Raw genomic sequence first — 21,237 nt, forward strand, 5'->3', positions numbered from 1 at the left:
TGTTGATGTGAGGCTTATTATGCACAACATACATTTATTTGAAACTCTTTTGGTGGGTTTTGATTGGTAAGTTAATAAGTGTTTTAAATGTTATTTTTAAATGTTACTACAACAGCCCCCATCCAACTTGTAAACACAGACACACACACATGAAAGGGATTGTTCCGTTTGAACGGTGTACTAGTTATGACTAGGTTAGTACCCCTGGTTTGTTACCTTAACTATGATTAAAATAAAGCAAGCTTCGAAGCCATTCCAGGCCATGTGAGAACATAAACATGGAACGGCATACTGTGGCACTCCTTTCATTTATGACAACAGCGCAAAGTCCACAACTCACTAAATCACTACACAAGCGCACACAGAAACTCTCTCTCTCTCACACACACACACACACACACACACACACACACACACACACACACACACACACACACACACACACACCTGTCTCCAAGAATGATATAGGATCTAAATTGATAAGGGGAGCTCCATGTCTATACACTTCAATCATTCACACAATATTTTTTATCAGGTAGAGCTGATACAAACGCCGTAGAAATATATGGTCTTGTTTTTAACTGCCATGACGTGAATGGTGACATCAAAAGAGTTTTGACCTTGACTGAACTGATCTCTGAGCCAAGCCAATATGACAAGCAATATAGAAACACAACCGTTAAGGAGCGTGCTAATTGGCTTAGCTGATGATAGTTTTCGAGATCCAAAGATTGTAACGGCCTAATTAATTAATTTATAACTTTTATTGTTATACCATAACTTTCTAGTCTAGATAAGGTGATAGACGTCCGATCACCAAGTCTTGGCTTCAAGTTATGCAGTATATTTATTTAATCCTGTGTGTCATTTTTAAAATAATTGTGCTTTTAAAAACCAAAAATTATCAAAACTTCCACTCAAACCTCATTGGTGTTGTTATATAGAGCTACATTATGCTGATTGCGGGACACAGCCAGTGAAGTAGTGAACAGGTAGACACAAGGTAGGCTACAGCTGATCTCGGCGCTTCTTTCATCCACAGATTTTAAATCCAAGATCCAACCAGCATCGATCTGAATGAAATCAGTTTTTTTTTAATTTTGCATAAATTAAGGTTTCTCCGGCTCAATATGAAAAACACTAAATCCTGAGAAAACAAACATACGATGCATATACAACTTGGCTAAATTGCGTTGTGTTTTCACGTGTCGGGTGTGTGAGACAAGACAGCGACATTAATTATATTAACCCTTCAACAATCACACAGGTACTTGCCTGTCAATCGCATCGCAAAAGTTACCAATACTCCTGCATGCTACTGACCTTCACTAGAGTTGGATCAGCCGTGCCAGAATCGACCCTCGTCGATGACGTCCTCTGCTCTTCTTCTTCTGCACAGCGACTAATTCGTCCTGTGAATAAACCGCTGCGTGTGAATTAGCCGGTTAAATAGCCTAATGAGCGCAGACTTCTGCGTAAAAGTGTCCACTTTGAAAAAAGGAAAGGGCTGTCCTGCAGTGTTCCGAGTGTGTCTGACTACTGTCTGTCACGCTGTTGGTAGCCTACCTCCCGCCCTCCTTCCCTCCCTCCATAGAAACACAGAAAATCAAGTGGAATGACGCTTGAGTATTAAATTACACCCAACACACACATAAGCACACACAAGCACGCACGCACGCACGCACGCACGCACGCAGGCATGCACGCGCACACAGGCACTAAGAATGACAATTTAAAGGTGAAGTGTGTAGGATGTAATGCTATCTAGCGGTGAGGTTGCAGATTGCAACCAACTGAAGAATGCTCCCACCCCCCTACGGTGGCCTGTACTGGCCTTTGAGGTGCTAATAGGTATTCCAAAGAAAAGTATGTTAATTTTTAAAGGTAATTATTAAGGTAGGTAATTATTTAATTATTAAGGTATTCTAAAGAAGAGTATCCAGTTGAGTAGAATGTCACTGCATAGCTTCCTCTAATGGTCGTTTCTCTTGCTATTTTCCAGTGAAAAGGATCAATGACAGGTTTGGGGCATTGGCCGCCCACGCCGGGCTCAGTCATGGCTCAGCTACACTGGAGAATGGTGGGGAGAGGTTCAGCTGACACTCCTTCCACAGTGGACCGAGAGGACAATGGTTTTCATCTGGTTTCAGCCATTTCATCATGCTTTGTGTGTGTCTGTTGTGTGTGTTTGGGTGTGCTCTTCAGGTTACAAATGCAGATTGTAACAATTACACTTGTCTAGAGGACTCTCTGCTGGCCATGAATGATTACTGCAGGCTGCAGCACACATAACTTAGTGTTCTCTAATTTAACCTTATTGTTCTCTTATTGTTAATTATGGGCACCTGTCTACAGACCCATAATTAACTTACTGACGTACACCTGTGTTTACCTATCACACCTCTTTGACCATGGTCTATGAGATTTTTGCAGAATGGTTAATGAAGTTAATGAAAGGTGAGGTGATAGAGCCCACGTGTGCTCACAAAGTATGAAAGTGAGAGTGATAGAGCACATCCTATGTAATCCCCCCCCCCCCCCCCCCCACACACACACACACAAACACATGTAATTGCATTTACAAATCATGTACAATATTTCCAAATCATTTTTTTTTTCACCTTCTGTGATTCAATTGTGTGTTTTCCACTTTCAGAATTTTTCTAACAAAGGGGGCTCCCAGTTTAAGTCTAATTCAAAGTTTTTAATTAACTACAGTAGGTGTATAATTACACTGTTTCAGGGCTGATTTTGGCCCAAGAGGCCCTTGAGCTTCAGCCCAGGCAAGCCCTTGCATTGATCCGTGCATGATCCTAGCTTCAAAGATAGTTCAAACCAAACTGGGCCTTACAGGAAAGTGGAAGACAGTTTTTCTTTGTAATGAGAAAATATTTTCTTAAAATGTACAAAAGCAACAGTGCCACCACATCACTCACAGAATACTTTGGCGGAATGATGGATCCACGTCTTTATTGACTGTACAGAGAAAACAATGTCAGTCAACAGGTCATGCAAAGCGGTATCGCGTTACAGTTAAAAACACAATACGAACCGAACAATATACTTATATATTATACTCTAAGTATGGAGCCTCAAAAAAATAAATAAATAAGTATTTTACAAAAAATAAACTCCTGAGAAGACACATACATACAAACGTACATACATACAAATACAGTACAATATGTTATTCATCTATATTTATTTACTTGTTACGCGGTATCACAGATCATGAAGAAAGCAGATGGGTTAATAAGCGGCCCTGTAAGCGTGAGACAATGATATTATTCGTAAAGGCCTACTCATAGACCTGAACACAGCAACTGGGGTTAAAACTAGCCCAGCCAAGGCCTTTCGGTTAATTCCAGGTCGGCTTGATACCATGACTTTCATACACTAAACTCTGTGTTCACGATAAAAGCCATCAGATGAGACGAGAACTCTCTAGAAGTCTCACACTCTTAACTGTCACCAAGACACACCTGGAATGTAACAGTTCAACACAAACCTGGCAAAGGAAACCTGGAGCGGCGTATTCGAAAATGGAGGACGGAGAGAGCCGTAGTGGTATGCTGGGTGACGCTCAGGTCTCTCTAACGTGGAGAGGACAGTGCTCGGCAGTCACGTCGAGGTGTTATTGCAACACTGTCGCCTTTGCAGTTTTTTTTCATTTTCTTATTTTTTTTTTCCAATGAGAATAATGAACAAATCACACTACTGTTGAATAGGTCTACACAGAGGTGAACGCACACAATCACCAGTCACAGACACAGAGTCGAAGAACTACTCGTAATGGAACGATATCACGTCAGCTGGGATTGTGTTTGGTCGCCGGGTACAACCTGTGCCCAGAGCTGAGTGGCGGCTTAACATGGAGGGGGGGTTTCAAATAGCAATGGACCCAGATCTGCACAGCTAGCACATCGAGCTGTGAGTTAAATAATAAAACACCAGCTTCACGATAAGGCTACAACCACTACAGAAAGAGAGATAGAGACGGAAAGAAAGAAAGAAAGAGAGAAAGCAGGAGCAGGGAAGAAATGGAGAGAGAGGAAAGAGAGAGAGAGAGAGAGAGAGAGAGAGAGAGAAAGGCAACAGAGGGCAGAAGTTGTCCATAACATTTTCTTTCTTCAATAGTCACCACAGAGCCACGTCAACCAGCCATGCATACGAATTGAACACAGAAGAGAATACACGTATATCCACCTCCTTCCAACCAAAGACACACTTAAAGGCTTCTCCAAAAGATACGCTACTGTATATGTATCCAGTAGCCAGCAACCAGAGACGGTGAATTTATAGATTAATCTGATAATCTTACGAAGCAATGCACCAATCTTTCTATTTTAAATGTCTTCCTATTTAAATCAATAAACCCATTTACTTTGTTTATTGATCTGTTTGAACTGTGGATTCGAGTCGTAAAAGTAAAGATAAAAGTCAACTCTGTATATTATTGTTCTTGTTAATGGAAACATGTAATTCCAGCCATAGAATGAAAGTTATGTCACTGAGGATTTTTAATATTGATTCTGGCAGTAGATATTGGCTATTCTCCCAATAGTGGCTTCATTAATCTATACTTGTCGAGATAATATATCTACTATATTTTCTGTATCTCTAATAGCATACTGTACGCTTTATAATGTTAACTGTATTCCTCTGAGAAAAAAATAAATATCTCTTAGTGTTGTTTTTCTTCTTCATTTAGCTTATTTTGATTCCATCTCAATGCCGTAACTCAGCGTATAATAATACCGATTACTTCAAACGATCCACTGTGAATCCTTAGTCAGTCAGGCCCCGTGGATACTTAGACACTTACGATACGTAGGAGGAGGACTGAGACATGGAACCCACGGTACAACACACACACACGCACACAAGCTAACACGCAGGCACGCACGCACACACACACACACACACACACACACACACACACACACAGTTAAAAGGGCATTCACATCGAAACACCAATCAAGCCATCACTGGAGCCAACTGTTAGAGGGGAGAGTGGGGGGACGGGGTGGGCGGCGGGTCTGGGGTTGGGTGAGGACTGAGTCGAGGGGGTGGGGGGGGCGGGGTTGGGTTGTGGTGGTGGGGGCGTGGGGAGGCTCGGCTACACATTGCCCGGCGGCTGGCCGTCTAGTCAGAGAAGAGGCTGACGAAGGACTTTCGTAGGTTGCGAATAGTCTCGGCCTTGGCCTCATCCTGGCCGTCCGACGCCGAGGGGGCGGAGCCTCCACGGAAGAAGGAGGAGTCACTGAAGGCGTTGAAGGCATTGGTCAGGGACTGGGACTTACTGAGGGAGGGTGGGGGAGGAGATTGGGAGAGAGGGGGGGGGGGGGGGGTGGGGAGGGGTACAGGAGAGGGGAGGCAGGGGGATGGAGGAGAGAAGGATGGGGGGGTGAGAGGACGTAAGGAGCAGGGCAGGGATGGGAGTCACAAAGGGAGGGGTGGATTGAAAGAAAGGGAAAAGAGGACACATGTGGACAAGTCTCAGAAGAGTGCAACAAACATGGATGCAAAAATAAAAAACTGTTATATCATAGAAAGTCTTCAAAGCTATTGCACGCACGGAATTCACGTAAAAAAATAAATGCACGAGAAGAAAATGCACATCAAACTACGCTAAAAACGGAACTAAAAAGGTACGCAAAACAAATCCTTCAGACTGTGTTTATACTCAGAAAACTGGTAGACGGTTTCTTTAGTTTAACATCAATACGATGAACACACAACCCAAACGGGAATCTCTGCGCTGTTAACGGAGGTAAATAGATTTAGGTAAAACCATTAGTAGAGTCGAGTCCGTTCACTTTTTTTTTTTTTTCCCTGCATTATCAACCCGGTGCTGATAATCGGGCCCTTACTTCAGGGGGTGGGTCTTCGGCTGGTCCGACGGCTGCTCGTCCTGCTGGGCGTCCCCTTCGGACGGGTCGCGCTCAGCCTCGGACGCCGCGGCCGGCCCGGCCTCGGAAGACGGGGCCGCTTTGGCCGGGATCTGGACCTGCGCCGGGCGGGGGGCCGAGGCGGACTCAGGGGCCCGCGCCGGGGCCTGGCCCTCGGGTTGGGACTTGGCTAGGTCGGCCGGTAGAGTCTGCTGCCTCACCTGGATCTGAGACCTGGAATTCCGGCGCACGGGGGGGATGGGTTTGGCGGGGGGCGTGGGCTTGGGGGGCAGATCCTTGGGTTTCCCGGGAGACGGGGAGGGAGAGGCCTGGGCCTGGGGCTTGGGCTGCTCTGTGGTCGCGGCGGCGGCGGCGGCGGCGGCGGCGGCCGGAGCTGGGGAGGCTGGGGCCGGAGCTGGGGAGGCTGGGGCTACGGCTGCTGCTCTGGCGGGGGGGGACCCTGAGACTGCTGCTGCTGCTGCCTTGGCTGCAGGGGAGGCTACGGGTGCAGCCGTGGGTTTAGCCTGGGCGGCTGGGGGAGGCGGGGCCGGGCTGGACTTGTTGACAGACAGAGCCCTGTTCATTGGAGGAGGAGGCCTGGGCACGGGAGGTTTTGTAACGGAGACCGCCTTTTGGACCGGGCCAGGCTTCTGGGCCATGCTGGGCTTGGCGGCAGGTTCAGACGGCCTCTTAGCTGGCTGTTGGGGTGGGTCCACGCTCTGGGTTTTCATTGGTGTCCCTATTTGAAACATGAACCACACGTCTTGGTTTTTACTTTTCGGCTTTAAATTGTCTGGAACTGATGTGGTCTTGTGCCCTGGCACTTTGATATTGAATATACCACTGTGACCCTCCCACATAACCAAGTTTGAGTTATGTTTGAGTTTGACTCAAACACATAAAAGTTATGTTATTAATAACTTATGTTAGTTATTCAGCCTAGTTGGTAACATTTTCTCTTAGAATGCAGATGCATGCATACGGAATTAATCAAAACAAGAACTAAAATACAATAATTAAAACTAGCTCTATCAAAGCTTGGAAACCAAAGCAATGTGTCACACATATTATGCATTTTTATACAACCCATTAGCAGCAAAAAACGGATCCGCAGTCAATGTCATACTGGAATACTATCAATATATTTCCAAACGATCAGGAGAGAAACGAGCTGAGGATATGTGCACAGCGTGAACAGCAGGGGGCAGCAGAACACTGTTTAAGATGGTCGTGTGTCTGCAGAGCATCTGACAACTGCAGCGCAAGAGGTTCTCAAGGAAACGATGAGAGGAAATAGACAGAAAAGCAGCTAATAGGAAAATAGGATTAAGGCATAACTGGAAAGAGATACAGTCAAATCAAAACAGAGATATACAGGTTGAAATGAATGAGTCATTTTAAGCTTTTTAAATTCATACAGGCAGAAGAACCCAGGCAAGAAGGAGAGCACGACCAGGGTTATATAATGACTCGTGACGTGTGCAACAACGACACACAGTGTGTAAGTGAGTATTGGATCTCAGCTCAAAAGGCTGTCGGTGTAAGAATGTGTATCTTACAACTCTTACATCTCATCCACACAGCCTTTGACGTCCTAACAGGATGTGAAGTTGACGTCACGTCGTGTTCGACGCTATGCAGAACACCCCGTGTTTCGAGGTCGATGCCTCTGCGTCTATGGGGGTCTGTCTCACAAGATGCTGCCTGGCATGACGTGCTTTACATAAAATAATTTTAGGTAATAAGAAAGATCACTGCTGCTCCGGTTCTTGAACTGCGTAATTAATGCACCTTTGTCGGAATTCACTGTCTATACAACTCTCCCGAGCCGCAGAAGGCCTATTAAAGCATATTAATGCGTTTTTTGTCACATTTGTTGAGATTCTCCTTGCACCCCGACAGCAATCACCATCAATCAAATGCTCTGTATGTAGTATGTATGTAGTAATGTAATTCGGCCCATACACCAGCTTTACGAGAGAAAAAAAAGCATACAATATTAATTTAGCCAATCTTCTTATTGTAAACATATTCTTAGACTTACATTTTATTTTAAATAATCCTATTTTACATTTGTCTTGCAGAGGGGGAGCCTTCATTACATCTTCTATCTCCCAGATGTGCAGCCCTTAGATAAATTGTATTTGACATTTAGCCAATATATAGGTCTACGCTACCGATATAAATTAACGTGTGAAGTGAGTTAATCGTGTTATCACGGCAAAGACAGGGATCTTAGTGCAGGTTTAAGTAGGCATGGTTGTTCATAACAATTGCTACACATCAATGGAAGCCATGGCAACATTTCAAGCATTGTCTAATATAACACATGCATGCAAAACAAAAAAAAAATTGGCATAACCACTTATACATATTGCTTCATTAATTTGCATTAGAAACATGTTAAAATTGGGTTCAACTCAGTTTATCACCTCACTTAGCCTCACTGAGAGAAGCTTCTAGAGCTATTCAATTTGCAACAGCCACAACATAATTTCATAAATGAATAAATAAATAAATTTCATAAGAGATAAAGGACAGGATGTATTAATTAAATGACACAATACATATTTATTTTTGATGCTTCTTTGTTATTTTGATGATAACAAAGAGCTGCTTGGTTTTTATTGTGGTTTAATTTAATAGCATTATAAATATAGCATTTATATTGCTATTTAACCTTATAGATGCTTTCTGGTAGATTTGTCCTAACATCAGGATCATTATCTATGTCTCTAATCAATTTTGCAACTTAATACATTTGACCCAAACGTGTTTGAAGGCTTAACTATGGATTCAAATTGCCCTCTTTAGGTTAAATGCCGGCATGATATATAGCATGAGCCCTATACTGGCCGTTGGAGTCACCAGGTGAAATCCATCCAAGTAGCTTGTGCAAATGAGCGAATATAGCCCTGCACCTAAATAAAATAAGAAAGAAAGTGTCCACCAAAAGTGGCCGAGGATACATATTTCAATTGTTGATAATGGGCGGGGGACTTTCTCAAACACACAGTTCGGTTTTCCTTTTAACTGTGCGTTGCAGAGGAGAAAGATGGATGTTTACCTTGCATGGGTCGCTGCCCAGGTGTCCGGTTGGGATCGGATGCTGCCTCCTTCAGGACAGCACTCTGTAAGACAATATAATGACATCATAACAACCACCGCCACATGGTGGAAACTAGGCAGGCTCATATGATTAAGCCAGATGGCACTGACAGTGAACCATGGAGAGATGAGAAGGGTGATAGACTTACTGCTGTTTGTATACATGACATGTTTGCCACTCTCTATCCCCCTGCCTTTACTTTGTCTTCAACAGCAATATTGTCTCTTCGTTGATATATTTGTTTAAAGGATAACTGTGGGCCTTTTTTATTTGCCTTTTCTATGGACAGAAAAGTAGGTTGAGAGAGACTGGCAATGACACAGCAGAAGACCCCTGGGTGGAATCGAACCAGGGTCGCTACGAGACGTTTTAGCCTACAAGCCTTTGTTTGGGGGTTGTTTATTCTCAAAATCTTGCTATCTCTCTTTACAACCCTCAAATGGACCCTACAGACGCTTTAAATCAAATGTGATAGGTTCTTATGCTTTGGCTACGGTTCACAGATATGTGGTCTTCATATCTGCAGACAGTGGTGATGGTGGAGGAGAGCGTCTTGGCCTACCTGTTGGGGCTGGGCCGTGGTGGCCATCTGGCCCTGGGGGGAGCGGGCGCCGGCGGGGCCCCTGGAGGCCAGGGCCTGGGTCATCTTAGCCAGGACCACTTCAGAGATCAGCTGCTTGTCCTCGGCCTGGTGGTCCCCGATCAGCTGCATGGACGACCCCATGACCTGGGAGAGCGGACCGGCATGGGCTTAGTCGACAACTGACACTCGCCGAGTAGTTTCACCAAATGATCAAAACGCAAAAGCATCTAAGCTGGAGTAATCCCAGAGACGAGGGGTTTAAAGTCATACAAGATGTAATTCTGACCACAATGGTCTCAAGCCCACTTATCAACCTGTTATGTTTATTTGACTTTCATCCCGAAGGAAATTGAGGACTCTGCACTCAGCCTATCACCAGCAGCGCTAGGAGCAGTGGGCAGCCACAGGCACCCACTCCAGAGCTACACCCTGGTGCCTAGGTCAAGGGCACGGGCAGGAGGATCAACCGTAAGGTGGATGTCTTTTTGATTTTGCTTTGGGAGTAGCTCCTGGAAGAAAACCCACCCATGAACACATGGAGAACATTACAACTCCACACAGAAAGGTCCCCCCCCCCCCGGCCCCCCATGCTTTGAACCAAGAACCTTCTGCTTCTGCTGTGAGGCAACAGAGCTAACCACTGTGCCACCATAATAGGTTGAATGCGGTGGAGGCAGATACATTTAAATAGACAACACATTGCACATACAAGCAAATGAGCACGTTCACCGACTTGTTGTGTCACGGTGTAGTGCTGCATCACTTAGCCATGGAAACCAAGCAGAACTCCACGGGCACACAGGATAAACACTACCTCGCCATCAAACAACTGCTATGGGCCATGGTGGGTATGTGTTGGGAACGTGGGATTTCTCTGTCACTGTGACGTGTGGACAGATCCTCTTCTGTTGCACCTTTACCGCACACGCAGCCCTATTCTACCCAGGCCACTACAAGGAAGCAGTGTTTTGGAGGTTACATTTTTGGACAAATTGTTAAAGACAGACAAGATGAATAGTCTCGCACTGGCATTGTGGCGGAGATATGGGGAACACCCAAAGCCACTCCACACACTAAGCCTGCTATTAGACTAGAAAGAGACAGAGAAAAGGGGAGAGAGAGAGAGAGAGAGAGAGAGAGAGAGAGAGAGAGAGAGAGAGAGAGAGAGAGAGAGAGAGAGTGACAGATCTACACAAGGGCCGTTTAGAGAGTAAAACAATGATGGAGAGAAAGAGTGGAGGGGAAATCAAAGAAAGAACGAGCGAGACATGGAGTAATCCAAGAGTGAGAGTGGTCAGTGTTTGTGTCGTTTTGACGCGGGAGTCAAGCGGAGTGTGTAGAGATTTAGAGGCTCCAGCCCTGACCTTAAGATGCAGATGTAATCTGCTCTAGTGATCACACTAGTGAGATCTTTAATCAGGTTAGCCTGCCATTTCCATCTATCTATTCCCAGGCAGACGTCCACTATCTCACCACTGAGAAACGAGGGCAGACAGGCTAAAATTAACCTTCAAAGGCCTCATTAATATCTGAATCAGAGTCCAAATTTTTTTTTTTATTAAAAATGAATCCAAAGTGGATGCCATTGAAGAATGACAATTTATATTGACAAATGATTACTAAATGTCTCCACCTATGTTGCTGTCTGCGTGTGTCTGTCTGTCTATCTGTCCACTTGTCTATCATGTCCATCTGTCTGTTTCTCCACCCAGTCATCCATCGCAGCTGCTGCACCTCAGTAATGTAGTCATTGCCGTCCTTCCCACAGATTGCCTTAACAGCGCAGATATCCAGCCCTCCAAAGATGTCCGAGCAGGCGTCCACCCACAGCTTGTACCTGCAAAACACACGTCGAGATCACCCACTGTCTGAACCAATCAGACCCACGAGGAGACTGGCCAGATGTCCAATGTGTGTGTGGTTGAGGATGGTACTTAGATAGTTACTGTTTTTACAGTGGCGGGCCTTAAGGAATGTGATGCTGACTCATAATAACATCTGAATATAAATGAGAATGTTTAAGCAAAAAAACTGCAACGTAGATAGTAATCTTCTAGCCATCTTTTGACCCCATCCAAATGTTGTTACACTCATAAAAAGTTGAAGGTTCTTATTTTATACCTAATATGTGATTTGATTTGTGAAAGATTCATTCCTGAAATGAAATTACATGCTTCACGTTATATTTTATAACTTGTGGCTTTTCCTCTGGCTAATGTGGAATCTTAAACAAGGCTAAACATTTAATTTAATATTGAACTGTTGAATTTGACTGTCTTCAACGTCTTTAATTTAATTTGAAATATTGTGCAATTAAATTGAATTATAAATAGAAACACACACACACACAAAAAAAAACATATTTAACACATTTTACACATCCCACACTGTGATTTGTTTTGACATGCTGTTAAGGCCATGTTGGTCGTGACCATGCGGTGCGTAATGAACACAGACCGCATGCTTACTTGTCAGTCATGGCCACTTGCTCCAACATGGCAGATCCAGTGTTGCTCTTCCAGTTACCAGAAATGGATGTTCGCCTGCAAATGAGAAGGTTGAGCCTGATTAGATTCATAAAGAATACGGATAAAACATGTTCAAAACGTTGCATGAAATTACAATTGCAATAATAGCCTCAAGAAAAACGACAATTGTTAATTCTAACATAATGATAATTGTTATGATTGTTCTGTGATGACGATTATAATAATTTTATGACTTTATTATATAACCCTTCCCCCTTCAGTCCCCCGGGAATAGAAGACATACATGTAGGCTTTGTAGTCAGCGCCGATCTTCTGCACTCTGATGTCGTACTTGGCGTCTATGAAGGGCTCTGTGGTGGAGTAGGTCTGGGTGATGGCCACCACACTCGCAATGTCCTGGAAGTCACTGGCGTTGTCCACTTTCACCTGGAACACAGAGGCCCAGCATAGTTAGGGCTGGATAAGGGAAAGAGTTTACTAAGGGCTGAGTAAAACAAACCAAAAAAAGTGGACAGAATGCCTAAAGCCAGAAGAGTTTATTCCTGCAGAGTATGGTGGTTGATTAGGGCCCCTGAAAAAATATACATAAATAAACTATAAAAATCAATAGAGTGTGCAGGCAGCTTTCCCTGGTGCAAAGTTGTTTTTGAGTTTTCTTTTAAAAAGAAACAATAATTCCATATTTTCTGTTCTGTCTATTGGAAACGCAAAGGGGAATGGAAAGGCAATGTTATGGACATTGACAAGGATGAACCACAGGACACAGGATCCCAGCCACCCCACTAAGATCTCTTCACCACAAGCCATTTGAGAGGAGACCTTTAGTGGTGATTTAGTGGTCTCAGAAATCCTGGAAACTGGGAAGAGCAGAACTGCAATCAAGACTGCTTTTCACGGTCTTTTCATGACAAACAAAGTGAGCAGCCTCTCTTCCCTTTAGTGTTATGTCAGGTCCCCCTTGTGGGATTCCATTGGTTGTAAGTATGATCACACAGTGTCTATTTTCCCCATTTCATTGAACCCACTGGATTTGGATTTCACCAATTATTAAAGAAGAGCAAAAACAGATGTAGCTTGGTATGAACACTTGGTATTGCAGTGCTTCCATTGGTTGTAAGTATTCCATTGGTTGTAACTATGATCACACAGTGTCTATTTTCCCCATTTCATTGAACCCACTGGATTTGGATTTCACCAATGATTAAAGAAGAGCAAAACAGATGTAGCTTGGTATGATCACTTTGATCAGGTATTGCAGTGCACCAATATTGACGATTAAAATGGCCTCTGTGCCAGAGGCACAATCAACCAGTGCCAATATATCTAGATGGAATGCAATGTCAGTTTTTTTCCACTGACACTAGACTAGTGATTCAGAGTTATTGAACACATCAACAGCAAGAAAACACACCATGAACTCATTCCAGACCTAATCTGGTGTTAAATCAGATGCAGCCTGTTTAGATTTAAATATGAGATTTGAATACCTTTCCCATTCCAGAGTGGGCGTGGCCTATCTTCACCACCACTGGGAAGCTGGGCGTGGTAATCTAGAAACGAAGAAGACACATTTATAAACAGGAAATACATCCATAAATAATGCTGTGTTGTGGATCATCAAGTATCACGTTAGAAACAACGTGTTGAAAAAACATTCAATGCATTTTCTTTTTGTCGCTGCAGTTGCTTTCATTTCATCGTTATGCATTCTTTCATTGTACAGAAATATTTTCTGTTGATGTAATTCTACATTCATTATGGCACAATGTGTCTACAAATTATAGTAATTGATTTTGTTTATTGGTTAAATATTTATTAACCTTATCTCTTTGATGCATTGGTTCGATCTAAACTATAAATCTCACATAATGATTTCCATTTTCACTTTATTTTACTTTTTGTTTTTGTTTTAGTTGTCCAGATGGCTAAATAAACATAGGCGTGACAACACAATCAAAAGGTATTGTGACTTCCGATGACAATAGGAATTAGTCAGGCTTAGTCATCAACTGTCAGGCAGAGAAATGAATGAGGGGTGTGCTATAATTCGCAGTGGAACTTTACAGCTTAAACATACACACATGCACACACACACACGCACGCATATGCATGCACAAACACACACACACACACACACACAAGTTTTGTGTTTTACAATTTCCGTGACAATTTTACAAAGGAAATTTAAAAAACGAACATGTACTGATCCACCCCTAATTCTTTAATTTCAAATATTTCTATTTTTTGATTATGTCTTTCTATCTCTCTATAGTTGGGTAGTTCTATTTACTCTGAGCCAGAACCACTAGACTGATTAGTCACATTCTCTTTTTTTTTGGTAAATAGGCGGTCCTTGAACCATTCATTAGTGGTGGAGTACATAAGAGGCCCTGTGTGCTGCAACCCTCTCAGCATTCAAGACCAGAGCGTCAATGTGAGAGGGAACCAACCATTGTGAGTGTCTCTGCGTGTTTGCTATAGAGTGAGAGACAGTGAGGAGAGAGAGAGAGAGAGAGAGAGAGAGAGAGAGAGAGAGAGAGAGAAGTAAGAGATTAGGACAGAGAGAGGGAGCGAGAGCAGCAGCCGCCTTAAGCTAAACTTGAACTTGAACAAAGTTAGCCGTCGCACCAGCTGGTATTCAGGGGCGCAATTAAACTTACTAGAGCCTTTCACTCCACAGCTGCCTTTAAGCTCACCCGAGCTCCTCTCTCTTGCTTTTAATTCTCTTCCCTGCCCCACACCCCCCCCGCCTCCCCCCTCGACACCACCCACCCGCCCTCCCTCCCTCTCCCTCCCTCCCCCACCACACCCAACCATCTTGCTGACTGCTGGCCTGGATTGCTCCCTGGGAGAAGGAAACAGCATTAGGAGAGGCTGCCAAGGGATTTTTTCCGACCATTGGTGAAGCAGTCTGAGGCAGCCAGGAGCCATGGGCATGCAGCAGGTGTGGTGTGTGTACTCGGGGCTTTTGGTGAGTGTCCTCCTGGGTCTGGGCAGGGAGCAACTGGTGGACGCATGCAGCTGCAACCCCGCACACCCTCAGCAGCTCTTCTGTGGTGCCGAGATAGGTGAGTGGGACTCTGTCCCCTTTTTCAGAAGCTCATCAGGTGACGCTGTTTTTTGCAAGCGTGTTTTTGCATTCGCTTTTCGGTTGTGTTTGATGATGATCTGCATTTAAATATGAACTGGAATGGAAGCAGGCATTAGACACACACACACACACACACACACACACACACACACACATGGGTACACACACGCAAACAGACAGACACACACACACACACACACACACACACAGATAGAAAACAAATGTCTACACACAAAAAATGACACGCAAACAAACACAGAAACGCAGAGACATCGAACTAGAAGTTACGTTTGATGTTATTATTGTGTTGTTACTTGTATTTCCCTTATTTGATTGCATTACAAAGAAAATATTGTCTATTCCTCTCGCAACCTCACCCAAAGCGTGAGGCAGAACAACAGGGGTAGACTGCCATTTCATTGCCTTAGTGTCTCCCAGCGAGTGGGTTTCTCAGTGAGGACTACAGAGGAGTTGCTTGAGGATGTGTGCCTGCAGTGCAAGAACCGTGACTCATTAGGTCAAAGTAAGAAAGAAAGAAAGGACGTCCACAGAGAGACTCTGGTGGGAAGATACATAACTAAATAACAATAGGCTGGTAACACACTGAGTTACAGAGGAATAGAGACCACCCAGAGGAGCATAACAAAGTGGTTTTCTGAAGTAATATTCTCAATTTCTAAGGATAGGATTTGCGAGGTCATTGTGCAATGTTTATATCTGTGTGCATTTGCGTTTTACTGAGAAATCTATAATTTATGTAGCTCTCAACCAGCAACCGGCAGTCTTTGTGGAAATTGGGCAGAAAAATACATATATAAACATAAATAAATAAACAAATAAAACCTGCATAATGTTAAGTCAGAGAGAGAGAGGGAGATGGTAAGATGTGGCAGAAATGTCACCATAGAGTGGATCAGTAACATTTTCTCTTCTGGGTTAGTCTGCCCTTTCTGCATGTTACATTTTATTGTATGCATTGCTATTTGGTTTGCATGCCTGTCTCTCTGTCTGTCTGTCTGTCTTTCTGACGCCCACTCCTCTCCCTGATTGAGCCATTCCAGTGACAGTCCTATTAAGCCTAGCAAAGCCAACACTTTACGCTTTCTCTGAGAGCTTGGCTCTGGAGAGAGTGTCTCTGTCAGAGGTTCAGATCCAAGAGGAGACAATATGAGAGGAGTGGAGCACAGAGGAGCGAAGAAGAGAGAATATGCGAATTGGAGCGGATTGGAGCGGAGAGGAGTAGAGGAGAAGAGCACAGATGACAGGAGAGAAGAGGAGAGGAGAAGCGCAGAGGAGAGGAGAGGGTAGGAGAGCAGAGCAGAGGAGAGCAGAGGCGAGGAAAGCAGAGGGGAGCAGAGGAGAGCAGAGGAGGGATATTGTGGTTTCAGCTGTGATGCTGCGGGCATCTGGTTGAAGAATTAAAAAAATATAAAAAGTTATTTTGAAAAGGTTGCATAATGATACAATATTTTCTCCCCTCTCTAACTCGTCCATTACTTGTGCGTCCCTTCAGACTCAGACCAGGCTGTTGGCTTCTAAAATGTGGGTTATTGGAACAAAATACTGTTATTTGGAGCTCTTTCTTATTTTAGTGGCTTAACTATCTAAGTATGTCATCCCTCAGAAGTTGTAGATATGTTATCCTTTTGCATAATTTGTCTATAATACACTGCTATGAGAGTGCCTCGATGCACACAAGGCATAATCACGCGTTACAAGCATTGAAAGTCCCCTTGAATACCCAGGGAATTTTGCTATTGGTGTCTGGGAGTGATCAGTGCCTTTTACTGTACTGCATCACTGTGTCCAACGCCGGGGCTGTGTTGTGATGTGTTTAAGTCCTTGTCGTGTTGAGACTCTGAGAGACCGCCCGTGGCCTTGGGTTGACCCAGCGGTGTTGTGAGATTTGACGCCAGAGCTGAATGAAGATGTTGCCCTTCATAATAAGTCTCCGTGTCTTGACTGATTCCTGGCTGCCTCTGTACACAGCGCTACATTTGTGTGTGTGTCTGTGTGTGTGTGTGTGTGTACCTACTTTGGATAGGCCTGCATGCTGGACACAGGCCAAGAAGAGCCGACAGTAAACCTACTCCATCCCGTCTGTCTCCCCCTTTTCTCTGTCTCCCTCTTCCCTCTCTCTTTCTATCCATCTCTCTCTCTCTCTCTCTCTCTCTCTCTCTCTCTCTCTCTCTCTCTCTCTCTCTCTCTCTCTCTCTCTCTCTCTCTCTCTCCCCCCCCCCCCCCCCCCCCTCCGTCTCCCTCGGTCTCCCCTCAAGTTCATTTCCATGTCTATAGGCTGGGCTTAGCGCGCTGCATACTAACGCTAGGCGTGTGAAAAGCCCGCTGACAGCTCAGCTTTGTGAGCATGACAAGGGCGCCGATTCATGTGGGTGGGTGGAAGTTACTTACAACATCAGTTCTCATGGTTTAGCTTTGCCATATTTCTCTTTCGATGGGCGGCAATGGACTCATTCTGGTTCCCGTCCAATTATTGTATCGAACGGGAGGCCGTCCGGCTCACAGGAATTCAGTGAAAGTTAGATGAGTTTTTTTTTTTGGAGTTCAAACTATGAAATGTTCCGCAGATTAAGTTGCTTGTTGTTTAAGGAGGCGCCGGTGCCCACCTTAAAGGAGGGAGTCGGTGCACTGGTCCGATGCTGGTATAAGAATATAATGATGTTCTGTGATAGCTCCAGTGGGGGTCACTGTATACACCACCAGAACAGGCTCTTCTTTTAATGAGATGAAAACAGTGAGATGCAGCTTGCATGTGAGCAGGTACATTGGTTGAAGGATGGCGTTATTGAGGTTATTGAATTGATACAGGTGTGTGATAAAAGTAAAATGTAATTGTGAGTTTGACCTGCTGGTTAACTGAAATGTAGCTATCAAACTGCAGGGGGTTGGGAATAGGTTGTTGACTGGAAGAGTGCCAGAAATACCATGCAAAGCAGAAAGCCTTTCCATCATATTCTTGCTGTTACGACACACTGATTAAGACTTATTGACTTTTATAAAATAAACACAAATTACTAGAAGCTAACAATTTATATGTGTATTATAATTAATCAGAAGTAATGCCATTGTCAGTATTTTCTTTAGCGTTTTTGTCCTATAGTTGAAGATATAAGAAGACAGAATAGACAAATTTAGGCTCTTGTGTGAAAAGGAAATGAAAAAAAAAAAAGGAAATGAAAAAAGGGTTAGAAATAGTCCACAATAATCCATTTAGCATTCCAACTGTTCAACACAATCCATGTGATATTATCACTCCAAAGTGTTTCTCTAACTCAGGCTGCCTTGGCATGTTTATTTGTGTAGTGTGTGTGTGTGTGTGTGTGTGTGTGTGTGTGTGTGTGCATGAGTGAGTGAAAGAGATAAGTTGAGAGCGAGAGATTGTTGACAGAGAGAGGAGAAATAGAGAGAGCATATCAATGGATGGTTTTGAGTATGTCTAAATAAGTACTTTCCTTTTATCTCCTGTATTTCTATCCTGCACTATGTGCTTCCATCTACTATTCAACTCATCCAGCCGCTAAAAGCATTGCATGAACCTCACTCTCCCTCTGCTCAATGTGTTACCAGTTCACAACAACGTGGTGTAAATATGTGACATTAGGATCATGAAAACAAGGCAATGGTTTGCTTAGCTGTGTCCTGGGGTGAGGGTTATGCAGGGAGTACTCTGGTTTACATTCTCTCTCTCTCTCTCTCTCTCTCTCTCTCTCTCTCTATTTCTCTCTCTCTCTCTCTCTCTCTCTCTCTCTCTCTCTCTCTCTCTCTCTTCCAGCCAGTCTCTTCCACGCTGCCTCTCTGTCTCTCTACCTCTCCATCACTCCTCTCTTTATACTTCTCTCTCACTCCCTCCAACTTCATCCCTCACTCGTGCCCCCCGAGGTGACGGGCTTTTATCTCTTTGGAGGGAAAGCAAAGGGAGAAGAATGGCAGTTATGTGGAGGGACTGCCTTGCAGAGCCTAGCACAAGCCCCACTCGCACAAAAACAGGACGACACTCCTAAGGAGCGATGGGTTAGGCTGTAGTGCTTTTTTTTTTTAATAGTCCTAGAGAGTCCTGAAGATATCGTATGGTAAGATAGCTCTCAATTCAAAAGGATAATTTAATGAAGCTCCACAAAAACGCAAAACACTTCTAATCTCTGGATGATGCAAGTGTGCTTTAACCAAGGTGTCTGACATGTCCCTACAAAATGGAGGAGGTGGGAATACGTCGTAGCTTAAGCCATAGTGGATCAGAGCCAGGCTCATCCTCTACATGCTGTGGGAGCTGGAGGCTGTTCCTAACGGCAGTACCACTGCTTACCAGTAGGCTTCACATGGAATGCAGCTGTACTGTTTTGTGTAAACAGCACACAAAGACATTCTCCCATGATTGTCGTACAGTCGTCATTAGTTGGAGGTTTGCAATTTTCACTTCAATGTTTCTTGTAATACGTTGAAGTGAAAATTGTGATGCATTATTATTATTATTATTATGAATTGCATCTGCACGAGTGAGCTTTTCTTTTGGAACGGTATGATGCTGTTTAAACGTGAACAAATGATACACTTCTACTAAACTTCTATTCTTGACTTGACTGAATTTCAGCAAATCAAGATTGTGCGTAGAAAGATCAAATGGGAGTGAGACAGCCAGCTACTTGCTATTCCATGAGGGTTTGATTTCACTCTCAGAAGCAGAAGGAAACATGTCTGTTCTGTCACCATTGGGGAGGAGCGAGATGAAGTGTGTGTGTGTGTGTGTGTGTGTGTGTGTGTGTGTGTGTGGGTGTGTGTGTGTGCGTAGGTGTGTGTGCGTGCGTGCGTGTGTGCGTGTGTGTGTGTGTGTGTGTGTGTGTGTGTGCGTGCGTGGGAGGGAGGGACTTAGGACTGCAGGAAGACCTACAACCTGTGTATCCATCCTTGCAAGGAGGAAATCGACTGCTCACAATCTGCAGAAGTAGCAATATCCACCTGTATTATTCTCTGTATTATAAGTATTTTAGATTTAAAGTGGAAAAATGAACAATGATGAGGGTAGTAGCTAAAGGTGAATGGTTATGACCTTTCACTACTCATGGACACTTCTACACGGTTCCTAATCCTACCTCTAACCCTATCACACACTGAACGCACGTGCATCTCTTGTTCTGTCTCCTCCTACGTTTCAGTGATAAGGGCAAAGATCTCCGGTGAGAAGATTGTGTCACCTAGCAACAGCTCCTCTCCTTACATGAAGATGATCCAGTACGAGATAAAGATGATCAAGGTGGGATGTCCAGCGTCGTCAGAAGCCGTCGTCTTTATAGACTACACATAAACACATGCTGGCACACAAAAGCAGACCGGCATGCACACAATTTACTACACACACACACACACACACACACACACACACACACACACACACACACAGACAGACACACACACACCCACCCACAACGGACACATACACGTGTGATGTTCTAACGACTCGTTGAATGGATTTCTTTGTTGTGGTTTAGATGTTCAAGGGCTTTGACAAGGCCAAAGACATCCAGTATGTCTACACACCTGTCTTCTCCTCGCTGTGTGGAGTCAAACTGGACTCCAACAACAAGGCGGGATACCTCATCTCAGGTACGGTGCAACGTTGACCTGATAGTGGGCCGGAGCTCCCTCTCTGACCAGTAATACGGTTCATGGGAATATGGTGTGTCCATACACGCGCCATGTCTGGCATGCTAGTGTATGCCTTCAGCATATTCTTACTATGACTATTTTTGAAGTTATGTCTTCAAAAGTACAATAATTGTTAAAACAGCCGATACTAAGAACAAATATCAATATAACATATTACCTTGCAAAGTTTGAAAATCAAAGACGATTCAATGTGTTTTCCCTTCAATCTTGTTTTCCATTAACAAATAATGTATCTTTTCATAGCTAGAGTTGGTAACTACATATTTGTGATTCTGATTGTCACACAACAGGAAGTATGTGGAATGATGGGAGGATTTCTATTGGCCAGTGTGACCTGGTGGAGCCCTGGGATAACCTATCAATGTCCCAGAAAAAGAATCTCAACTACAGATATC

The 21,237-nt window shown here is 44.0% G+C and overlaps 1 protein-coding gene across 1 annotated transcript; it reads left to right on the plus strand.

Annotated features, from left to right (window-relative positions):
• Positions 1-15,001: 15,001 nt before the first annotated feature.
• LOC311339033 (metalloproteinase inhibitor 4-like) lies at positions 15,002-21,230 on the plus strand (the record flags this gene model as incomplete). The annotated part of the gene is made up of 4 exons (XM_084464393.1): positions 15,002-15,140; positions 20,332-20,429; positions 20,665-20,779; positions 21,133-21,230. Coding segments are annotated over 4 exons (450 nt in total), but the record flags the coding sequence as incomplete, so codon positions are not given.
• Between the last annotated feature and the right edge of the window lie 7 nt (positions 21,231-21,237).

Source organism: Micromesistius poutassou (assembly GCF_964030765.1).
Source record: "Micromesistius poutassou genome assembly, chromosome: 2".
NCBI classification, from domain to species: Eukaryota; Metazoa; Chordata; class Actinopteri; order Gadiformes; family Gadidae; genus Micromesistius; species Micromesistius poutassou.